This window comes from Danio rerio, chromosome 1 (assembly GCF_049306965.1).
Source record: "Danio rerio strain Tuebingen ecotype United States chromosome 1, GRCz12tu, whole genome shotgun sequence".
Classification (NCBI taxonomy): Eukaryota; Metazoa; Chordata; class Actinopteri; order Cypriniformes; family Danionidae; genus Danio; species Danio rerio.
The window spans coordinates 60,112,308-60,135,152 of record NC_133176.1 but is presented as its reverse complement, the minus strand read 5'-3'; the positions used below and the strand labels follow the sequence as shown (position 1 = coordinate 60,135,152).

Genomic DNA, 22,845 nt, shown 5'->3' with positions numbered 1-22,845 from the left:
GACAGATGAAAAAGTGCACGTATATGCGTGTTAGGGAGAAAGGCACAGCAAGAGTGTTTCAACACCTTAACCGAGTTGTTTCCTCAATCACCAAGGGTTACCTAATACCCTTGAGGAAACCGGCTCTACTCGCAGATTGTAAAACCTTGCAAATGTATTAGGTGTCGCCCAGCCCACAGCCCTACAGATGTCTGTTAGAGAGGCGCCGCGTCCATGCGCCCAAGAGGATGCAAAGGGATCTGCCAGGGGAGGGCCATCGCGAGGAGGGAGAGCTCTGACATCCAGGTCCGGTTGGGCCAGAGGGGCAACCTGTTCCTCGTCCTCCCTGTCCTTGCATAGTAACTGCGCGAGCAGGCTCACTGGGGGAAACGCATATTTGCGCATGCCCCGAGGCCAGCTGTGGGCCAGTGTATCCGTGCCGAGAGAGCCCTTTGACAGTTTTGACAGTGCTCACCTGCCCTAGGGGGGCGAGCGGGCCTGGATTCCAGTAGGACAATGAAAGCCCACCCTCCGATGCAGCAGTGGACGTCTGGTCCCCGTTGTCATCGAACGTACGGGCTACCCTTTGTTTAGACGGATCACTTCCTCCGCTCGAAACTTGGATGGAGCGCTTGGAGGAGCGGGAGGTCTGCGGGCCCGGAGGCGAATTATCTCCCACTGATCTCCCTCCCTCAGATCTGCCCGAGTGCCCGCTGCAGTGCAAGGGACAGCTGGGGTGGTTCGCCCTTTTGCAAAGGCTAGCCGCGATCTTAACTGCGCAACAGTCATGGCATCGCAATGACGACATGAACTGCCCGCAAGCATTGCATTAACATGCTGGACCCCCCAGGCATGCAACGCAGTGCTCGTGCCCATCATCCGGGTACAGGAAACCACCGCATCCAGAAATGCACAGTCGGAGTGCCGTCCTGAAAAGGACGTGCTGCACGACTGTGTTGCTCTCTTTGTGAAGTTGCAACTTTATACGCACCGCTCTGGAGGACTGGTCCCAAAGAACGCCAGGCAAGGGAGAAACCCAGCTCGACCGTCTGCCGCTGCGTGTACACACTCTGGACCGGGAGAAAGCTCTCGTTCACTCGAAATTGCTGGATCACAGCAGGAGGAACCCTCAACGACTCTCTCAGAAGGCTGTAATAGTCTCTGAAGTGAAAAGGGAGGTGTTTCTTTGCTTTCCCTGTGCTTGTATGCTGAGCTATTTGGCAATAAGCTCCAGGTATGCAAGCTTACGCTGCCAATTCATTTGGCATTTCATTGGCCCGTTGTAAACTGTTTCAGGCGATTGGTTTTATGAAACGAAATCCCCATTCGTGGATTAAATAAATCCACTGATAGCATTGAAGTTCCCCATCTGAAGGGGAACTACATTTCTCTGACTGATATTTGCCGCCAGTTTATCCCGAAGTGTCTTTTTTGTTTTTGTTTTTTTTTTGATGGAAATGCTGCTTTTATTCATTAATGTTTTATGTGATATTCCACTTTTGTCAATTTTTATTGCCATTTTTGGATAGAAACATAGCCATTGACTATCGATTTACTATTAACTTGAGTTTATTATTAAAATAAATTATTTAAAAAGCTCAATTGTGATTTCAGTGTCAGACCTCTGGAGGATGTCATAAAAATCTACTTGAGCAGATTGATGACAATACAGAGCTCCCACTCACTGTAAGCTTGGAATATAATTCAATATAATCAAATCAGAGAAGACTGGGACTTGAAGTGATGTTTATAAGACTGTCCCGAATCCTTTAAAGTCATGCCATGATACAGATTTTATGCATGCTTGTTATAATATTAAGTTTTATTTGCTCAGTTATATAGATATAGATTACAGTACAGTAACTGTTTTTACCTGGTCACTATTTTAGACGGTGACCGACATTTTGACTGCGGTGTTCAACGCTACAGAGAAGGTTTTAGATTCGCCATCATCAGCCGACCCAACTGAACTGGCCTCATATGGAAACACTGTGTTAAAAACCAGCGAGAAACTCATTTCTACCCTGGTGAAGCCGACAGACAAAAGTGCCAGTGTCAGTTTTACTCTTAATGCAGTAGGTAAGTGGAGACACTGTTTTTACTTATTTATGTAATCTCTAAAATGGTGCTGAGTCACATCCAGTTTAATTTTGTAGAACTACACATTTTTAAACAAGAGCGCAAATGATGTTAGATGTTGTTAATGTTGATGTTTAAGATCAGTATTTTACCTTTAAATTTAGTCATTTAGCAGTTGAGCTGTTGACCAAAGCAACTTGCAATTGAGGAGGCATTCAGCAAGACAAAAAAAGGCAATATTAGAGTAAGGAGGGGTTCATAGAGAGAGAGAAGAGAGTGTTTTCCACAGGTGGTTTGTCAAGCCCACTCCCCTGTGTGAGGCACACTTCATAACTGAGCAATGTTTTTTTATATATATTTTTTTATTAGGAGTGACTGTAAGAGTGTGTCTGGTGCAAATGTTCTAGAAATGGCGCAAGCATCAGTTAAAATGGCAGAGAGATGAAAGAGTGTGTTTTCTGCAGGTGGTTTGTCAAGCCCCCTCACCTGTGTGAGCCACACTCGGAGTTAATAATGTTTTGGGGTTGTTGTATGGTGAGGTGGGGACAGTACATCCAAATCTGTCCATTATTAGGTTGAGATGTCTTGCAAAACACTCAAGAGTGTTAAATAAACGTTGTATTTGGTCGCAATAGTAATTAATTCGATAATTATATGATTGATTAAACTGCTTTTGTTCTTCATCAGATGTACAAATCTTCATGGTTGGGCCATCGGTCACATTAGATGAAACACCTCGACTGAACACAACAGATTCTTCTATGGATATCGATCTCATTGGCATCGCTAACAACAACAATGGTTTTTGAAACGTTTCAGTATACAATATTTTTTTCCTCAAAAACAAAAAGATTTTTTAGCTAATTTGTTTACAAATGTTGCAATGTTTCTTTAATAATTTTGTTGTGAAAATATGCAGTTGACGCCAGAATTATTGCTCCCCTCCCCCTAAATTATTAGATTCTGTTACATTTTTTCCTTAATTTCTGTTTAACAGAGAGAAGATTTTTCCAACACATTTCTAAACATAATAGTTTAATAACTCAACTCTAATAACTGATTATTTTATCTTTGTCATAATGACAGTAAATAATATTTTACTTTTTATTTTCAAGACACTTCTATATAGCTTAAAGTGACATATAAAGGCTTAACTAGGTTAATTAGGTTTACTTGGCAGGTTAGGGTAAATAGGCAAGGTATTGTATCTGTAGACTATCAACAAAAAATTAGCTCAAAGGCGCTAATAATATTGTCCATAAAACAGCTTTAAAAAAAAATGAAAAAAACTGCTTTTATTCTAGCTAAATTAAACAAATAAGACTTTCTCCAGAAGAAAAAATATTATCAGACATACTGTGAAAATGTCCTTGCTCTATTAAACATCACTTGGGAAATATAAAAAAAAGAAAAACTAATTCAAAAGGGGGCTAATAATTCTGACTTCAACTGTATATATAAATATTTGTATAATTTTTTTTTCTTCTTTTTTAAATATTTTTCAAATGGTTTTTACCAGAGCAAGGAAATTTTCACAGTATGTCTGACAATATTTTTTCTTCTGGAGAAAGTCTTATTTGTTTTATTTTGGCTAGAATAAAAGCAGTTTTTAATTTTTTAAACACAATTTTAGGGACAAAATTATTAGCCCCTTTAAGATATATATTTTCTCAATAATCTATATAACAAACCATCATTATACAATAACTCTCCTAATTACCCTCACCTACCTAGGTAACCTAATTAACCCAGTTAAGCCTTTAAATGTCACTTCAAGCAGTATAGAAGTGAAAAATATCTAGTAAAATATTATTTACAGTCATCATGGAAAAGATACAATAAATCAGTTATTAGAGATGAGTTATTAAAACTATTATGTTTAGAAATATGTGAAAAAAAATTGCTCTCCGTTAAACAGAAATTGGGGAAAAAATAAACAAGCGGCCTAAAAATTAGGGGGGCTAATAATTCTGACTTCAACTATATATATATATATATATATATATATATATATATATATATATATATATATATATATATATTTATATATATATATATTTATATATATATATATATATATATATATATATATATATATATATATATATATATATATATATATATATATATTATTCCTTTCTTACAGGATCAGCTGCAGTGGCTTTTATGAGCTACACCACAATGGAGAATCTCCTGAAGCCTGACTTCTTCAACCCACAAAATAACATGATGAAAACCATGATGTCCACTGTGATCTCAGCTACTCTTCCCAAAACCACCGACACTGCACTCACCAAACCAGTCAATCTCACGTTCAGACACATAAGAGTGAGAGACTGAAATGTGTTTATGTACAAACATCAGTATTAATCAACATCTGAAAACATCTGATATTTACTGTTGGGTAGGGAAGATGTGACGGCAAGGGTTAGATCCAATTTCAGCTTTATTAAAGATCATTGTGGTAAAACAGGAACAGGTCAAACACCAGCAAACATAATAGAGATCCTTTATGCTGCTAACAAGACATCACTGATGTGAGTGGAGTTCATATAAGTGTGTTATTGTCCTGAAGCTGAGTGTGTAATAAGTGTCAGGATCAGCTGTGTCAGGTTGATTAGTGCAATGTAAAATGGGATGTGTAGTCCAGCTGCCAGGTACTCTCTAGTGAACTGTTGTTGCTAGAAAGGATACAGCTCCAAACAGTTAGTAATGAGAATTATTACACGGCTGCCTAGAATACTCACTTCTGGTTGGTCAATTGCGACATTTTAATGTATGTTATTTCCAGATAACTGCTGAATGAGACAGATTATTCTGGGAACTGAAATGTCAGTGAATACATTCATATTCATATACTTGTTCCATATCATATGTATCTGCTCATCTGTTATGCCAAGGTTTTTGACTGTTTATGGTGTCTTATGTCTGAATAATGCACAGGTAAGTGTATACTCCAGCAGCTGTTTTAGTGTCTGTCAGCTTTGTGTTTTTGGCTGTTTGGTGACATCTAGTGTCTGAATAATGTGCATGTTAGTGTATACTCCATCAGCTGTTTTTGTTTCTGTCAGCTTTGTATTTTTGACTGTTTGGCGCCATCTTGTGTCTGAATAATGCCTAGTTTAATGTATGCTCTATTGCGCTTTTAGTTTCTGTCAGTTTTGTGTGTTTGACTGTTTGGCGCCATCTAGTGTCTGAATAATGTGCAGGTTAGTGTATACTCCATCAGCTGTTTGTGTTTTTGACTGTTTGGCTCCATCTAGTGTCTGAATAATGCGCAGGTTAGTGTATACTCCATCAGCTGTTTGTGTTTTTGACTGTTTGGCTCCATCTAGTGTCTGAATAATGCGCAGGTTAGTGTATACTCCATCAGCTGTTTGTGTTTTTGACTGTTTGGCGCCATCTAGTGTCTGAATAATGCGCAGGTTAGTGTATACTCCATCAGCTGTTTTAATGTCTGTCAGCTTTGTGTTTTTGGCTGTTTGGCGACATCTAGTGTCTGAATAATGCGCAGGTTAGTGTATACTCCATCAGCTGTTTGTGTTTTTGGCTGTTTGGCGCCATCTAGTGTCTGAATAATGCGCAGGTTAGTGTATACTCCATCAGCTGTTTTTGTTTCTGTCAGCTTTGTATTTTTGACTGTTTGGCACCATCTTGTGTCTGAATAATGCCTAGTTTAATGTATGCTCTATTGCGCTTTTAGTTTCTGTCAGTTTTGTGTGTTTGACTGTTTGGCGCCATCTAGTGTCTGAATAATGCGCAGGTTAGTGTATACTCCATCAGCTGTTTGTGTTTTTGACTGTTTGGCGCCATCTAGTGTCTGAATAATGCGCAGGTTAGTGTATACTCCATCAGCTGTTTTAATGTCTGTCAGCTTTGTGTTTTTGGCTGTTTGGCGACATCTAGTGTCTGAATAATGCGCAGGTTAGTGTATACTCCATCAGCTGTTTGTGTTTTTGACTGTTTGGCTCCATCTAGTGTCTGAATAATGCGCAGGTTAGTGTATACTCCATCAGCTGTTTGTGTTTTTGGCTGTTTGGCGCCATCTAGTGTCTGAATAATGCGCAGGTTAATGTATACTCCATCAGCCGTTTTAGTGCCTGTCAGCTTTGTGTTTTTGGCTGTTTGGCACCATCTAGTGTCTGAATAATGCGCAGGTTAGTGTATACTCCATCAGCTGTTTGTGTTTTTGACTGTTTGGCGCCATCAAGTCTCTTTACCCCACCATCACAAAATTTATAATATTTTCTGCTTGTTTGTTCTTCTTGCAGGAGTTTGACCCCAGAGGTTCTCTGTCCTGTGTGTACTGGAATATCAGCGAGTGGATTGTAGATGGTTGTTCTGTGGTAAACACCAACGGCATCCAAACTGTGTGTTCCTGTGTTCATCTGTCCACATTTGCTCTCGTGCAAACCAGGAGGCCTTCACCAGAAGTAAGAAAAAAACAAGTAGTTGGTCATGCACACAGAACTTTTTTTCCTATTGCAGTACGTTTCTTTTGCATTGTTTTTAATGTAAACATGTACGTTAATATGATCATCAGCATATTCCACCTGTTGAAGTATAAACTAAATTAGCTATGTTTCCATCCAAAAATGTGAATTAGCTTTATGCGCAGAACTGAAATATCACATAAAACCCTTGTAAATAAAGCAGTGTTTCCAATGAGTCAAACTGGAGCCAAATATCAGACAGAAAAATGTAGATTTGTAAGGTAGATGTCTCTGTGGACCTTTATTCTTGGTCCAATTTTTCTATACTTTTGAAATTCTATAAAAAAGCCAACTAAAATAAAATTTGCATTTATTTCTAATTGTATAAAAAGTTTATTACATTGTGTTTGTATATGCATTTTGAAAAATGTATGCACATCTTGTTGTGCCAAAAATTCCAAAATGTGCATAAAATAGGTAAATAGAAAATATTGGCGTCATGTGATTAGAATGTTGATTTTGATATTGAAAGCTCTTGATAGTATAACTTCTACTTATTTTTGTGATTCAGTGGCTTCCTTCTTGAATTGCAACCCAAAAATTGCATTTTAATTATCATTAACAGTTTGAGAAAAGCTCTATAAAAATGAAATGCATTCCTCTCATCACAGTGAGCTCTGAAGAGCAGCACAGATTTGGCACTCATGTTCTCTGATGTGTGTGTTTTACTTTGTTCATTCTTTTCTCAGATCAACTCAATGGTTGTGACATTTGTGATCATTGGAGTGCTGTCCTCCATTTTGATCTTAACAATCTTCGGTCTGTGTTGTTGCCGTCCTCTGCGAGATCGCATATGTGGTCACTCTATCTGTATCAGGATGATTCCTAAAGGCTACAGCAGAGAAGAGTAAGTTTGTTTGCTTGTTTCATTATTTGTTTCTTGTCAAAGAGTGAAATAGATCAAGGCTTATGTGAAAACAGAATTCTGTACCGTAAAGGGAACCTAGAGTTCACCATTGAATCCAAGATGTTAAATACGTTTCCGATGCCCTTAGAGTGCGTGTGAAGTTTCAGCTCACATTACACAAATAATGTTTTATATCTCTTTGAAACTGACCCTTGTAGACTTTGATCCTTATTGTAGTGTTTTGGTGAGTGTCGCTTTAAATTCAAATTAGATGAGTGCAAACATGCGATGATCAGTATCACTCATCTGTGGGCAGTGAACTGGTTACCTTCACGGCCAATCACAGTCATTTCTGTTGAGCACCGGAATACTATGGCAAATCAGAGGCGTTTAAGAACAGCGCACAATAGTGTTTAAATGTGCAATGGACATTTTTGTTTTTAATTTCAGTACTAAAAGTCAGTACCATGGTAAGTCTAATATAGTGAAAGTATCAGTTTATTAACTTGAGTTAGTCAATTTACTGTACAATCACAGTTTACTGTAATAAAAACTAAAATATACTACAGCAGTGGTTCTCAAACTGTGGTACGTGTACCACTAGTGGTACGCGGGCTTCCTTCTAGTGGTACACGGAGGAATGAAATATGTCATATACATGCTACATATAATTCAAAATTTATTAAAAATGATGTATATAATATGCTATATATTATATATAGTATATTTCTGAGGTAATCTGCCAGGTTTTTTAACTGTGCAGAGTTTTAGCTGCTTTACTGGTCCAACTACGCTACGGTATTTCAATCCTGCTCATTTTGGTGGTACTTGGAAAGACAATGTTTTTCTAAGGTGGTACTTGATAGAAAAAAGTTTGAGAACCACTGTACTACAGTATGTATTAGTTCACTATGGTTAACACTACTAGAGCATTCATTAACAAACAGTTGTAAATATTATAATATGTACAGTATGATACATTTTACTAAAGTATTTTACTAAAGTATATCAAAACACTAATGTATTTTTCTTGTGAACTCTAGTACTGATGCTAGTAATGTGACTAAAAACGATGTTTGCTAATGCTCTGATCCATTATTGTTGATGTAAAAAGATACTAAAATGTAATCAATAAGATAGTAAATAACCAAGATTAATTATTGCTATAATCCACTGTATTGTGCTTTTATAATTATTACATGAGCGCAACAAAGTGTTCAGTGTTCAAGTGTTCAGTAGCGTTAATGTAAAGAGTTTTCATTTGTGTCAAGCCATTGGCAATATAAACACTGATTCTGACCTCTGACCTCATTTGAAAAAATAAATTAGTAAAAAAAAAAAAAAAAAAAAAAAAAAAAAAAAATATATATATATATATATATATATATATATATATATATATATATATATATATATATATATATATTTTTTTTTTTTTTTTTTTTTTTTTTTTTTACTAATTGTAATTAAAAAGATTCAGGATTTTTTTTATTTTTTTTTATTTGTCCACAGAATGAGATTAATTCATTATTTCCCGCTCTATAGAAAAAAACATTTTGTGTTTTTAGACAAATAGTATTTAAAAATCTTAACAATTCACATGACTTCAGATAATGCAAACCTGGGCATCTTTTATAAACAAACACCATGAAAAGTCAAAGTCAGATTTATTGTCAATTCAACCACATGTACAGGACATACAGAGAATGGAAATTGCATTACTCTCAGGGCTATATTTTAACGATCTAGTGCATGGTGCAAAAGCATTAAGGGTGTGTCCGAATCCACTATTGAATTTTTACGGATGGAAAAATAGGCTCTGCGCCCGGCCGCTTGGTCCAACAGGGTTGAGCTTATTCTCTTAATAAGTTGTGGGTGTGTTTTGAGCATAACTTGCATTAAACCAATCAGAGTCTCATCTGACAATTCCTTTAAGAGGCAGTTGCATCATGCCATGGGAAATTTATTATTTACAACAAAACAATTAAACAGAGCATCTGCAGCACGAGGATAAAGAACGAGCCTCCTCCATTCAGCCACTTTACTTTCTCTTGACTTTACTCTTCACTTGTCTCCTTTACTTTCGTTGTAACAGAGTTGTACGCACTCCACTGAAGAAATTTATTAGCCTGCATATTTAATTTTGTTTGTTAAGCGCAAATATTCGTTTCTAAATTCAGTTCTAATTTCCAGCAAAGGAATAAGTGAACAATAATAACGAAGTGTGGTCCAAACAAAAATAACAAAATAATAATAAGTTATGTCCTGTTCTCATGTCCCATGATGATACAGATGATGCACACTTCTCCAAAACCCGACAGGTGAACAAATCTTAACTAGTTTTTTTTTTTTAAACAAATATAAATTTGCATATAAAAAAGCCCCCCAAGATGAGGAAGGCATGGAGGCAGTGTTTTTTATATTCATGTAGAACATAATAATTTTTTATAATATTTTAATCCTTTAATTGTTTTCATCTGTAAAGATATTTGTGTATTGCTGTACATCCTATGTGCATTAAGCAATGTGTACACATTTAAGGTGCACAACTAAGGAGCTCTGTGCTGGACTTTAGAAACAGTTCTCAGTTTGACAATGGCAGGGTCTATTTTAGTTCCTCAAAATAGCAACGCACCAACAATGCGCCTTAACACACCTTCTTTCTAGACCAGCACACCCATACGTCCACAAAGTGATGCAAATTGATTTACTATTTAAACAACATGGTGCAAAGCGGGAAAATTAGGTTTGCGATGGTCTGAAAATAGCAACAAATCGCGCAAAACACATGTAGTGCCTGGTGTATTATAGTGCCCTCAGACCCTAGGTGCATAACAGATAATGTTAATACAAATAGTAGAACTTTAAAAAGAAATTACAGTAAATACAGTTACACATATAATATAATCTAAAAATATATGTAAAAAAAAATGTAATTTGTAAACAATACAACTACACGTAAGGGCACATGGCAAGAGTGCAAACCAGAGTTGTGCAGATGTTTATAATGTTCAAAACAGTTTATAGTGCAGAAAGCTTGTAAATATGATAAAGTGACAGTGTCTTAATAATATACAGGGATGTATGATGCAGATGTATGAGTTTCAGAGTGGGATTGTTCTCATTAAGTCTCTAATTTTGTCTCATTATTTGTGTGCAGGTTGAGCAGCACTACACAAAGTGCTTCAGATGTCTTTACTCTCAACTCCAACCCAACAGAGGCATCTACTACAATAAAATAATAAACCCATGAAGCAAAATGACAACTGAATAAAGCGGGTTAAAATTATATTCCTTAAAAAAATTATGTCTGCTGGTAATAAAATAAATATTATTCAATAATATTCATTCTGTAAATTATATTATATAGAAGAGTATTAAACAGGTTTCTCAATATTACATCCATCAATAATATTGATGTACATTAACTTTTGGATGGAGGGCAAAAATAAGTATATACGCCAACTAGAATTAAAAGAAAAAAATTATTATAGAATAAAGGCTAGGTAAAAAGGTAAAAGCATCAGCTCAAATAGTTAATAAAACTGCTAAACTACTATTTCATTTAACTGTCGCTGATTAAACTTAAAAAAAAAAACTGTTATATCTTGTTTATTAGATGCTTATTCTTGCATCTATTGCGAGTGTCTTATATCTTATTGCTTTATAGCTATTATAAACATATGTTGAAAAAGCCTACATTTTCAGAATCAACATTTTCAAAGCATTGTAAAAGTTCATGTGTGCATGGTAAAGAAAAAAAAAATGAATGTGTGTAATCATAGTGGTTTATTATTGTTATTAATGTATATATCTTATTTCTCTTTGTTGAGTTTGGACTGCTGGCTTTTTTTGCTGTAAGATCCCAATTTACCGTATAATACTTTATATAGATACTCACATCCCTCATGCTGGATATAATTGTATTTTATTGAGGTAGAGTTGTAGGTTATTGGTGTAGTGGTGTTCATTTAAATCTATAGTCTTATTCTTGTTATAATGTTAAATTCATTTGTATTTTTATTAAGGTCACATTTCAGTTTTTCTGAATTTTTTCATTTATTTTTGTACCAAAATATCTTAATAAACAAAATAAATACTTAATAAAAACGATTAAAACAGAGATTCACAACATGAAAAAGCCCTGTTTGTTGTGTTTTGCTTTGTTTCCCATTGTTCCGGTTCACCCCAGTGCCATTGAACCACAGGCAATGTGTCAGAACATAGGATTAACTCCAATAAAAATGAACAGCACCACATGAAAAATAAATCAGGTGTGGGCTAAATTCGAATCCAAATAAAGGAAGTCTTTGGTCCAGGTATGGTTGTACAGGTTAAGGCAATGGCAGAGCAGAGGGTCGATTCTCCAGCAGGGCAGGCCAAATCCAGGATGGCACCAGAAAACTGAACAGACAACACAGGTGTAAAACAAGCAACAGACTGACAAGAAAGGAACCCAACACTCTGGGAAGAAGAGAAACAAAAGACACTCAGATATAGGACCAGCAATCAGCAGGAATAAAAAGCAGGTGGCAGGAAACGAGTGAAGCACTTTTCTCTCCATAGACTTCCATTCATACGCATGCAAATGCGTCAGACCGGGAACGCAAGCTCGTCCGACAAGTTTCACAGTTCACTGCATTAAAAAGTTCAAGCTTGGTGAACTCTTACCCGTGACATTGCATCACATGATTGCATTAGACCAATCGAAGATCAAAACATGACCTTTCTGGACAGGAATTTTTTAAACATGGAGCAATCGTTTTTGTTTGTTTTTTCTTTATGTCTAATCATTTTGTTTAATCCCGCCCCTTAATCCAGTGACTGTCTCCACCCCATTATTACCTTGTTAGCCCTTAAGTATATAAACCTCTCTGTTTCTCAGTTGTGTGGTGTTTGAATGTTGTAGTTCTGGTTTCTTTCTGCTCTGGTATTTGATGTTCTTGTGTTTGATTTCACTGAAGATCTACAGCATGTTAATCTGCTTCTCATCTCATATAATCTAAGCAAAATCATAGCAAAGATTGAATTTCTCAATTTTAGAGGAATACCACTGTTTAAAACATGAGATGCTAAAAAAACTTTCTCTAGGTATTTTGTATTTAAATTGCAACATCAAGATTTAAGAGTATATCCACTTTTTATAGAGGAACTGTAGATAAAAAGTAAAGCTGCAATGCAGAAAAAGCACACACATCTAATACAACTTTTAATATTTGTGTAATGTAGTTATGTTTAGCTCACAAACCAATCCAAAACATTTTCATTCATCAAAATGAATATTCAGAATATGTTTAAAACATTTATTAGTAGATTTTCATTGTGAGACTAAATATTTCACTCCTCATTGAATTAAAATTACAGGCTTTTTTTGTCTTTGTACAGAAACATGTTCATTTAAACATCACAAGATTCATAACTGAAGTATACACTAGTGCACATAGGTATGTAGGTAGAGTAGGTTTCTTTTTTGGTTTTCCATTATTTATAATACATTTTAAATTACAGCAGAAAACAAGTCTCTCTTAACAAATAAAGCCCGTCTAATTATCTTGTCATCTTCATTTTCTCAAGTGGGTGATGTGCAAAGGCCACGTATTTTGTCTTAACCAGTTTTCTTTCTTAGCTAATCAACTTTCTAAGCCAATTATCTGCCTTAGCCAATTATCTTTCCAAGCTAAACATCTATCTCAGCCAATCAAGTGTCTCAGCCAATCATTTTTCTTAGCCAATCAAGTGTCTCAGCCAATCATGTTTTATAGATCAATCAAATCTCTCAGCCAATCAACTGTCTTAGCCAATTATCATTTTAAGCCAATTATCCGTTGCATCCAATCAGCTGATCATCTAATCATTTCTCTCAGCCAATCATCTTTCTTAGCCAATCAACTGTCTTAGCCAATCATCCATCTCAGCCAATCAAATGTTACAGCCAATCAAATGTCTCAGCCCATCATTTTTCTCAACTAATCAACTGTCTTAACTGTCTCAGCCAATCAAACGTCTCATCCAATCAACTTTCTTAGCTAATCAGAAGTCTCAGCCAATCAAACGTCGAATCCAATCAACTGTCTCAGCCGATCATCCATCTCATCCAATCAACTGTCTCAGCCAAACATTATTCTTAGCCAATCAACTTTCTCAGCCAATCATCTGTATCAGCCAATCAACTGTCTCAGCCAATCAACTCTCTCAGCCAATCATCTTTCACAGCCAATCAACTTTAAGTCAGTCACAGCTCGAGAGTTGAGCTATCAAAAGCTGGTTCCGGCTGGGAAAATGAATTTTGGGCAGTGAAGACTCCAACTTGAGGAAAAAGGGGGTTTAAGCTCTAGGACCACCTTTGCGATAGCCAGAGTTTAAGGGTGACAGCACTATGAAATAATGCACATGTCTGCGTGCGTGGGCGTATGCGTGCACATAAATATATTATTCATATACGCATATATTTATGCATGTATACACACGTGCCCTGCACATATTTTAATTATTTTTTTTAATATAAAAAATAGAGTAATTAGGCAAGTCATTGTATAAAAGTGGTTTGTTCTGTAGACAATCCAAAACAAATATTGCTTAACCCATTAACTGCCTGCTCAATTAATTCAAGAGTTCACACTTAGCTGATGATTGATTATAAAGCTGGTTTGGCATGCAGTCCCGGGAGAGAGCTCATAAGATCCTCGAGCCTCGGGCTCCCTCCCGTTTGCAAGGCAAGAGGGGAGTTTGAGCTCAGGTAGATCTGAAGAACTCTCCTGCTGTAGTAGTTAATGAACAGATAGTGATCGCTCTTAAGAGATAACTACTTACTAGGAGCATGTCTATGGTGCTGATTTGGATTAGTCAATTAAATTAAGTTGCATGTTATTGGATGGTGGGAGGAAATCGGGGAACCCATGGGAAACTAACGTGTGCACGGGGAGAACGTGTAAACTCTGCACAGAAACATGGGCTGACTTGGTGCGGACTAGAACCAGTGACGTTCTTGCTGGGCCACTGGGCCACTGTACCACCCATCTAGAAAAGGAGGAGCAGTAGGGGTGGAGGGGGGGATTCCTCAAAACGAAGATGGCTGTCATATGGAACTGAGGGTATTTATAGTGGCTTGGGAATCGTCTGATTGGTCAATCATAAATTAAATAATGTGGGGCCGGCTGCAAGCAATCATAAGCACATGACCCTCTCAAAATTAGTTTATAAATAAACTTCATATTGTTGACCATATTTTTTGACTTATTATGTCTTATTGAGAGGAGTACCTAACATAACTAACATACCTAACATAACTAAACCTGATTGAGCCATCTCTACCATCTGTTTGAAGTGTGTTATACCAAAAATTCCACTAGTTGTCACTAACTCAATCAACAGCACTCGTCACAGCATTGCTTCTACCATTGAAGTCAAAAACAAGGAAATCACTCCTGCCATGTGAAAGTAAAAGGTAAGCATTTATTTTTGTCATATTACCCTCTAAGAGCCCTAACTTTACAAAGTCATGTTACTTGGTGATATGAAAAATATTTAGTGTGTAATATTTAGTCAAATTTCTTAAAATCATGCTCAACCAAATAGAAAAGTAAAACTAATGTTTTCATATCATGCATTACTGCAGTCAGAAAGAACTAAGAAATAATAACTTTTGATCATTCACAGAATAAATATGACACAGCTTGTTATTTATTCATGGGTATACTGAGATCATTTCTTAAATATATATTTTTGCCACTTTTCGGATATTTTTGGAATAAAGTTCATTCATTCATTCATTTTCTTTTCGGCTTAGTCCCTTTATTAATCAGGGGTCGCCACATCAGAATGAACCGCCAACTTATCCAGCATATGTTTTACGCAGCGGATGCCCTTCCAGCCACAACCCATCATTGGGAAACATCCATACACACTAATTCACACACATACACTACAGACAATTTGGTTTATTCAATTCCTCTACAGCGCATGTGTTTGGACTGTGGAGGAAACCAGAACAGCCAGAGGAAACCCACGCCAACACGGAGAGAACAACCAAACTCCACTCAGATTTGCCAACTGACTCAGCTGAGTCTTAAACCAGCAACCTTCTTTCTTGCTGTGAGGCAATCGTGCTACCCACTGCGCTGCTTGGAGTAATTATTATGAATTATAGTAATATAAATTAAGGATAATAATATTGACCTTAAAATGGATTTAAAACAATAAAAAGCTTTCATTCAAGCCAAAATAAAACAAACAAGACATTTCAACAGAAGAACACAAAATATATTAGGAATTACTGTGAAGAATTAAGTAGAAAACATATATATATATTTAAATAATATAAACTTTTTCAAATTTGTAAACATTTTATATGTTGCAGACTGCAAAATGTCTCTAGATGAATTTAATTTATGCAAATTAGACTAACAGCACAGAATCTTCATGTCTCTGTATTATGATTAAAAACTTTAATTTAATTGTAAGACTTGAAACTCATTCATTCATTCATTTTCTTTTCGGCTTAGTCCCTTCATTAAACTGGGGTCGCCACAGCGGAATGAACCATCAACTTTTCCAGCACATTTTTACCCAGCGAATGCCCTTCCAGTCACAAACCCATCTCTGGGAAACATCCAAACACACTCATCCACACACATACCCATACACTACAGACAATTTAGCCTACCCAATTCCCCTATAGCGCAAGTTTTTGGACTTTGGGGCAAACCCACGCAAACGCAGGGAGAACATGCAAACTCCACAAAGAAACGCCAACTAACCCAGCCGAGGCTCGAACCAGCGACGTTTTTGCTGTGAGGTGACAGCACTTTCTACTGTGCCACTGCGTCACCCTAAACTTGAAGTTATCATCCCTTATTAGTTGAATTCAGATTTTTGTTTTCTAATTTGCAAAGAGTGCATGTGTGTTTAGAGCAGGGAAACAATCTAATAGCTATCTACCATTTTTTTAAATATGTAGCTTATTTCAAAAGATTTGTTACAAGTTAATTTTAATGTATTTTCAGTGTTAATCATATTTTACAGTAATTTATTCATTTAAAAAGTGTAAAGTTCTCACCTTCTGATAATGGCGAGTAAGCATTTTTACTGCCTGCAGTTTTGTCTCTCGTTTCACAGGAGAAATCCTGATATGTTTCTAATGAGTCCTCAGTTGTTTTCTTAGTGTGCGTGACATGTGAAACATAGCTCTTCTCTGTTTCTTCAAGCAAAATACATCTTCTTGCATTAGACTCTGACTTTGCTTTATCTTCTTCTTGTTTTGCTTCTTTCATTTGGTTTAATCTTGGGTGTATGTTTTCTTCAACTTGTTTTTTCTTTTCTCGTATATTTTCCTTCACTTCTTCAATCAAACTCTCTCTTCTGTCCTCTAGTATACTGCCAGAGGGTATACTGTCCCAGGCTGGTTTTGCTGGATTTTGTCTGATTACTGGATTTTTTCCTCCGAACGCATTCTTTACCTCTTGTGGTGCCTTTATTCTAATGCTCTTTTTTCGAGCCATTGAGCAAATCTCGCTGTTGTAATGCTGGTAATTATTCTGCTTGACAGTTTCCTCAATCTTCTCTAGAAGCTCTGTGATGTGGGCTTGATTAATCTGATTTGGACTGTTGATGGCGTGATATTGTCCTCTGAAGTGACCGACTAGCTCCAGAAATTCTGCACTCAGCATAAAGAGCATCCATTCTCTCTTTGTCATTTGTTCTCTTCCGGTAAACAGCACCATTGTGAACTTCAAGGCTTGAGGACCAAAGATCTTCAGGATTTTCTGCACACTGTTCCTGTGGTCGTCTGTGAAGTTCTCCAGGTTGATGATGAGCAGAAACACATGAGGTCCAGGAGAACAGAGATCCAGGCTCTTCATCATTTCATTCTGCTTCTGCAGCTCTTCATCAGTCAGGTGAGTGTTGAAGAATCCTGGAGTGTCGATGATGGAGATGTTTCTGTCTTCTACTCTTCCTCTCTGTATCTCGCTCTCTCTTGTTCCACTTTCTTTAAATGCCTCTCGACCCAGTATTGCGTTTCCTATTGAACTCTTTCCAGCTCCAGAAGCTCCCAGCAGCAAAATCCTCACATCAGGAGGATTACCTGACAAACAGATCAGACGGTAAGTTTTATTTACTGTTAATTTGTATGATTTGTACAGCATTATTTTTAGTGAATCCATAACAAATTCAAAATATACATTTGAGGTCACTAAAAATGCCTCAGGTTATGACTGTATCCATGGTTCATCGAAAGTAATGAGACGCTGTGTTAAAAATCTATAATTTAGGAACACTTTGTGTTTGTGAAGTCTTGAAGCATATGTGTAATCACTCCTATGGAATTGGTATGCGGCAATCAAAAGTTTAATTTGCAAAAACAATGCTGAATTCATTTATAAAAACATTAGCATAAAGAAAAAATAATAATAATGCAATTAACAGACAGCAGACACCTGTAGTGATTCATCAGACATTTCTGAATCCATTTGCACACTTTATTAACAGTAAAAGATCCCAGGTGGAAACTCACAGATATCAGATCAAATGGGAACTTTCCAGTAGAATAGTTGAAGAGCAGGCGTGGGTAGAGACCATAGACTGTAAAATATATGGACGTAGTATCCGTGACGTCACCCATAGGTTTCTAGAGAGCGCAAAAGAAGCCACAAGTAGGCGCGGCCAACCGTCGCCATTTTGTTCGCGTGTCATCACACCCACGGCGGGATACCAAACATGGGCAAAGAGGCGGAGAGTGAGCGGAGCTACAGACACCTGCTGGCATTCTGCTTGGACCTTGTTCAGACACACTTTACTTTGGGAGAACGCTTAATACTTTATCACCTGTGACTCGTTTGTATTCTGACCACTTGTGCTTGGTTGTACACTATATCAATAAAGTGTTTAGTCTTTTAAAAACACTGCTGTAATACACTGAGCCACTAAACATTGTTCTTATGACGTTTCTCAACAGGAGGAAAACGCGAATTACATCCAAACACTTCAGATATAGTCTGTGTTAGTAAATGCAGGACTATTGATGAAATCCAGCATAACACTGTATGACAACACTTCAGATGACTGATCTAGAGCCTGCAGCTAATCAATCTGACAGATTCTGGAGTGCATTACAGCTCTAAATATAAACGATAAATGATCTTAAATAAAACAAATACATGTACAGAGATGGTATATAAGTATGTAACTTTACTCACATGGGAAACGGAGGCCACGTGAATGGTTTGTGAGCACAATTAAGTGCACTCAGCATGACATTCCATCAAATAAGTGTAGGAAACAAGTCCAAAAGGCAATAGACTGTGTAAAGCCACATAAAACAACACAGAAATACGATAAATATGCCGAGTTCAGTGGCTTATCTGCCGGATTCAGCTAAAGTGACGTGACGGCGACCAACGAGACCTAGCTGTCACTCAAGTGACCACGCCCTTAATTATGCAAACTTAATATAACTTAATATAAAGGAAACGGATGAGTTATAAAAAAATTCACCCCCTCACAGTTGTCATGAAGGGTAATATTAGCTGTATTAACCAAAATCTTTTTTTGTACCAGGCTGTAAACCTTTTTTTCTGCTGTAAAGTTGGCCATTCTAACAGTGGGCTCAATTGAAATTTGCTCTGTTTTGGAGCCAGGAGCGGCTAAGACTAGCGGAATTTCGGATGAATTGCAGTTTTAGTTACTTCCGTATTGGCTTCCTGAGAGAGAGCGGGAGGTTGCCGCTTGGTAGAGGCTAGGAGAGAGTAAGCTTTAACGAGAGACAGGCAGAGATTCGGGCGGCTGGCAGATAGAGTCGATATAACTACGCAGTGGTCAGGGCAGGCAGATAGCTTCAGAAACGGTAAGACAGTCCAGGTCAATACACAGCTAGGCAATAAACAACAGGGTAACGCTCAGAGATCATGGCCGGGGCTAATAAAAACTTAGCACCGAGTGAAGGATGTGTGCGTTTATATAGAGAGTCTGAAATTGGTTTCAGCTGTATGTTATCAGTCCCAGTTGAGCAGTGGGGAAATTAGAACTCAGGCGATGGCTCCCTCTGGTGGTCCAACGAGTAACGAAATAAATAACAAAAAAGTTATAGTAAATAACAAAAGTTATTTACTCTTAAATACACAGTATTTTGAATACCCGAGCTGGATATTAAACATTGGTTCATTTTCATATTGTTCACATGACACATGTACAAGTTATAGCTCAAATGAAAGCTCTTACCGGTGCTCATACGGTTCTAGCAGTCTTTTTACTGAATTATATTCACATATTAAACAGTTGTCGAATGAATCTCGGTGTTTCCATGGCTCAGAAGTAAAAACAATACATTTATGATCAATAAGCAGCCCCAGATAGCACAGACAGCGGTCATCTCTTACCTTATACTGTCGCTTCAGGGCCATTTCTCCTGTGTTTTTGAGGTGATGTGCATAAGTAATCCTTTTATATGTCTGACGTGCTCCAAACACAGTGAATTATGTTTGATCAAACAAAAGAATAGTGAAATATGAAAACAATGATCGATCTCTGTGGCTTGTACAGCACCTCTCTTCAGTTGGAATACAATAATTTTTGCATAGATTATGGTAGAGACATTTGTCTTTTTTCCTATGATTACAGACATGTGCAGGAACCACCAAAATTAATTACAGCATGCTAGACCACACACAACCTAAAAGCTACACTTTCAAATTTGAGTTTATAAAAAAAACACAAAAAGCGCCTCTTTATTAGGTGTTTATTATAACACAGACGACATATACAGATATTTTTTAAACACTTTCAATGGTGTTTTACAAATGATTTTCTTTAAAATGAGACCAAAACTGTTGCATTTACACCTCTGCATGCGGATTTGAGAAGCTTTTAAATTTGGGTAGGCAAAATCCAGGCAGAAATCCCAAAACAACAGCAGAGTTTATTAAACCAGGGGTCACCAAACTTGTTTCTGGAGGGCTGGTACCCTACAGATTTTAGCTACAACTCTAATCAAACACACCTGAACAAGCTAATCAAGGTCTTACTAGGTATATTTGAAACATCCGGGCAGGTGTGTTGAGGCAAATTGGAGCTAAACCCTGCAGGGACACCGGCCCTCCAGGACCGAGATTGGTGACCCCTGGGTTAAAAAGGGGTCTTTTTCTCAGGAATTATACTAGTACAAACTAGTTTAAAAAATGTACATACATACTTTCATTTTAATTTTGCTGCTGTATCAGTAATTTTACTGTGCTAATTTATTGCTTTTACTTTCACTTTCTGTTTTCCTTCAACCTGCAGTCACTACTTATATGTTTATTTACTTTTGTCTACAGTGATTGGCCAAGTAGAATTATCAGTCCAGTGATTCCTGTCCAATGAAATCATGAAATGTGTCCAAGAAGACAAAAAATTTGTTGCATGCAACAGGCAAAGGATTGTGTAGACTGCATATCACTGATGATGAAGATGTCGACTGTATGAGGACTGAATCACCAAACGTCTTAAACAGTCACTAAAAGCACTTCAGAAAGTTTTGTGTTTACAGGCATGCACAAACTACAGCAAATAGATTCTACCAGTGTGGTAGGAGCTTGGTTTGCAGTGCCACCTGCTGGACATTGGTAGATTGTTAATCAAGGGTCAAAGGTCATAACCTGAGCGTTGAAATATTGTAAATCAGAAAGATTGTGTCCCATTCATGTCAGTGTGTAAATATACACACACAATGGCTGTTTATTTTGCAATATAAGTGTGATATAAAAATACAGATGAAACCTAGAGGGACTGACGTTCACAGATTCACAAAGTTTTATAAGAAGCACACTATATGATATTAAACAAAAATAAAATACTTTAAATAAATATCCTTTTCCATTATCCAAATATGCTTTAAATAAAAAGAGGAAAGTGCAAAAACATCCGGTCCTGCAATTATATTTAATATAATATTTGAACCTGTTTATGCTGTAAATGTATTATTATTATAATTATTGTACACAGTTTAGTTTATTAATGACCATAAAAATGCAATGGTGTTCATTCAAATGTGCATGGTCATAAATTGCTGAGTTAACTTTTAACTTTATAAGTATTTTAATTGTTTGAATGACATACAATAAAATGATTATTACATCTGGGAAGTCACAAGTTCATCCTGCATGACCTCTTCCCACACAACAAAAACCACTTAGTCAAAGGTTTATTATTAACATTCATTTGTATTTTATTTTTACTGTTGTTGTTTGGAAATTGTTAGGAAATCGCAGATATTGAGTTTTAATCAGGGTTGAGGATAAAATCTATATGAGCTTAACCATATGTCATACTGACTGATGTTACATCTGTTTCTCTTTCTTTATTAGTATCGTTTTGTTTATCTTTTTATTTTTACACTTTTCACTTTTTTCATGGTGCAGATTTAGAAAGCAGAAATATACTCCAGGGAACTATATAAGTGTAATTGCTAAATGGTAAAAATAATGAAATGCTCCTTTATCAGGAATGAAAAACCACAACAGAACATTTATGAATACACAAATACACAGACATATGCAGACACTGTATAATAAACATGTGCTGATTAACAGACAACAATTTGAAAGCAAGATGTTTTTAAACATAATATTTAACTAATATATAACTAAATCCTTATTTCTTTTATCTTTGCCATGCCATCATAGCACATGATATTTGACGAGATATTTTTCAAGATATTCAGCTTAGCGACATTTAAAGGCTTAACCAGGGTAACTAGGTAAGTGATTAGACAGCAGTGGTTTGCAGAGAAAAATACTAATTTCTGAATTTCTGATGGAAACTTTAGATGGAACTCTTTATATATATATAACTCTTTATATATATATATATATATATATATATATATATATATATATATATATATATATATATATATATATATATATATATATATATTAGTTTATTCGCCCCCCCTTTGAATTTTAGACTAAAAAAAAAGACTAAAAGAAAATAAGAAACACTTTATTTTATTTGTTTATTTATTTATTCATTATTATTATTTTTTTTATTATTAATTATTTTTTTTGATGATCCATTTGAGTATTAGTAGACTGCTTAATATCTGCTGATGCTGCTCCTTCAACAGACATTTACTGACTATAAGAAACTTTTCAAGTACATGTCAACTTACACTAACCCCAACCCTAACAGTCTACTTATAATCTAATGAGAATTAGTTGGCATGTAGATGCAATGTAACTAAAATTCAATAAACCGACCATCAAAATAAAGTGTGAGCCAGAATATTAGTAAAATATTGGGAAGAAATAGTTTTAAATCCAAATCACCCATAGAAGGTGACCCGATCATTGATATGGCAATGCTTTCTTTAAATCTGCTTCATTAATATACACTCACCTTCAGAGTCCATGCTTTCTCTGGAGATTCCTTTCTGTCGTTCCTCTGCTTTGGTCTGACTTTATGAACTGAAAATTA

The 22,845-nt window shown here is 36.3% G+C and overlaps 2 protein-coding genes across 5 annotated transcripts in view; one reads left to right on the top strand and one right to left on the bottom strand.

Annotated features, from left to right (window-relative positions):
• Positions 1 to 11,533, top strand: part of LOC101886975 (adhesion G protein-coupled receptor E3) — a 19,847-nt gene extending 8,314 nt beyond the window's left edge. Inside the window, exons 4-10 of one of the 3 annotated variants that reach the window (XM_005171021.6) lie at positions 1,577 to 1,665; positions 1,869 to 2,058; positions 2,746 to 2,859; positions 4,205 to 4,386; positions 6,330 to 6,491; positions 7,241 to 7,398; positions 10,559 to 11,533. In XM_005171021.6, the coding sequence (XP_005171078.2) occupies positions 2,760 to 2,859; positions 4,205 to 4,386; positions 6,330 to 6,491; positions 7,241 to 7,398; positions 10,559 to 10,640 (684 nt within the window). In that variant the 5' untranslated portion in view covers positions 1,577 to 1,665; positions 1,869 to 2,058; positions 2,746 to 2,759 and the 3' untranslated portion in view covers positions 10,641 to 11,533. The remainder of the gene's footprint in view (positions 1 to 1,576; positions 1,666 to 1,868; positions 2,059 to 2,745; positions 2,860 to 4,204; positions 4,387 to 6,329; positions 6,492 to 7,240; positions 7,399 to 10,558) is intronic. The other 2 variants (XM_073949259.1, XM_073949260.1) reach the window with 2 other exon arrangements.
• On the bottom strand, positions 11,398 to 22,845 carry LOC137496014 (GTPase IMAP family member 6-like). 2 transcript variants are annotated; one of them, XM_073949254.1, is made up of 3 exons: positions 22,768 to 22,845; positions 16,454 to 17,479; positions 11,398 to 11,802 (listed from the first exon to the last, which is right to left on the bottom strand). In XM_073949254.1, the coding sequence occupies exons 1-3, from the start codon at positions 22,778 to 22,780 to the stop codon at positions 11,669 to 11,671; spliced, it is 1,173 nt and encodes a 390-aa protein (XP_073805355.1). In that variant the 5' UTR covers positions 22,781 to 22,845; the 3' UTR covers positions 11,398 to 11,668. The 2 variants fall into 2 exon arrangements, with proteins under 2 accessions (XP_073805355.1, XP_073805354.1); XM_073949253.1 differs by lacking the exon at positions 22,768 to 22,845 and having other exon boundaries at positions 16,454 to 17,750.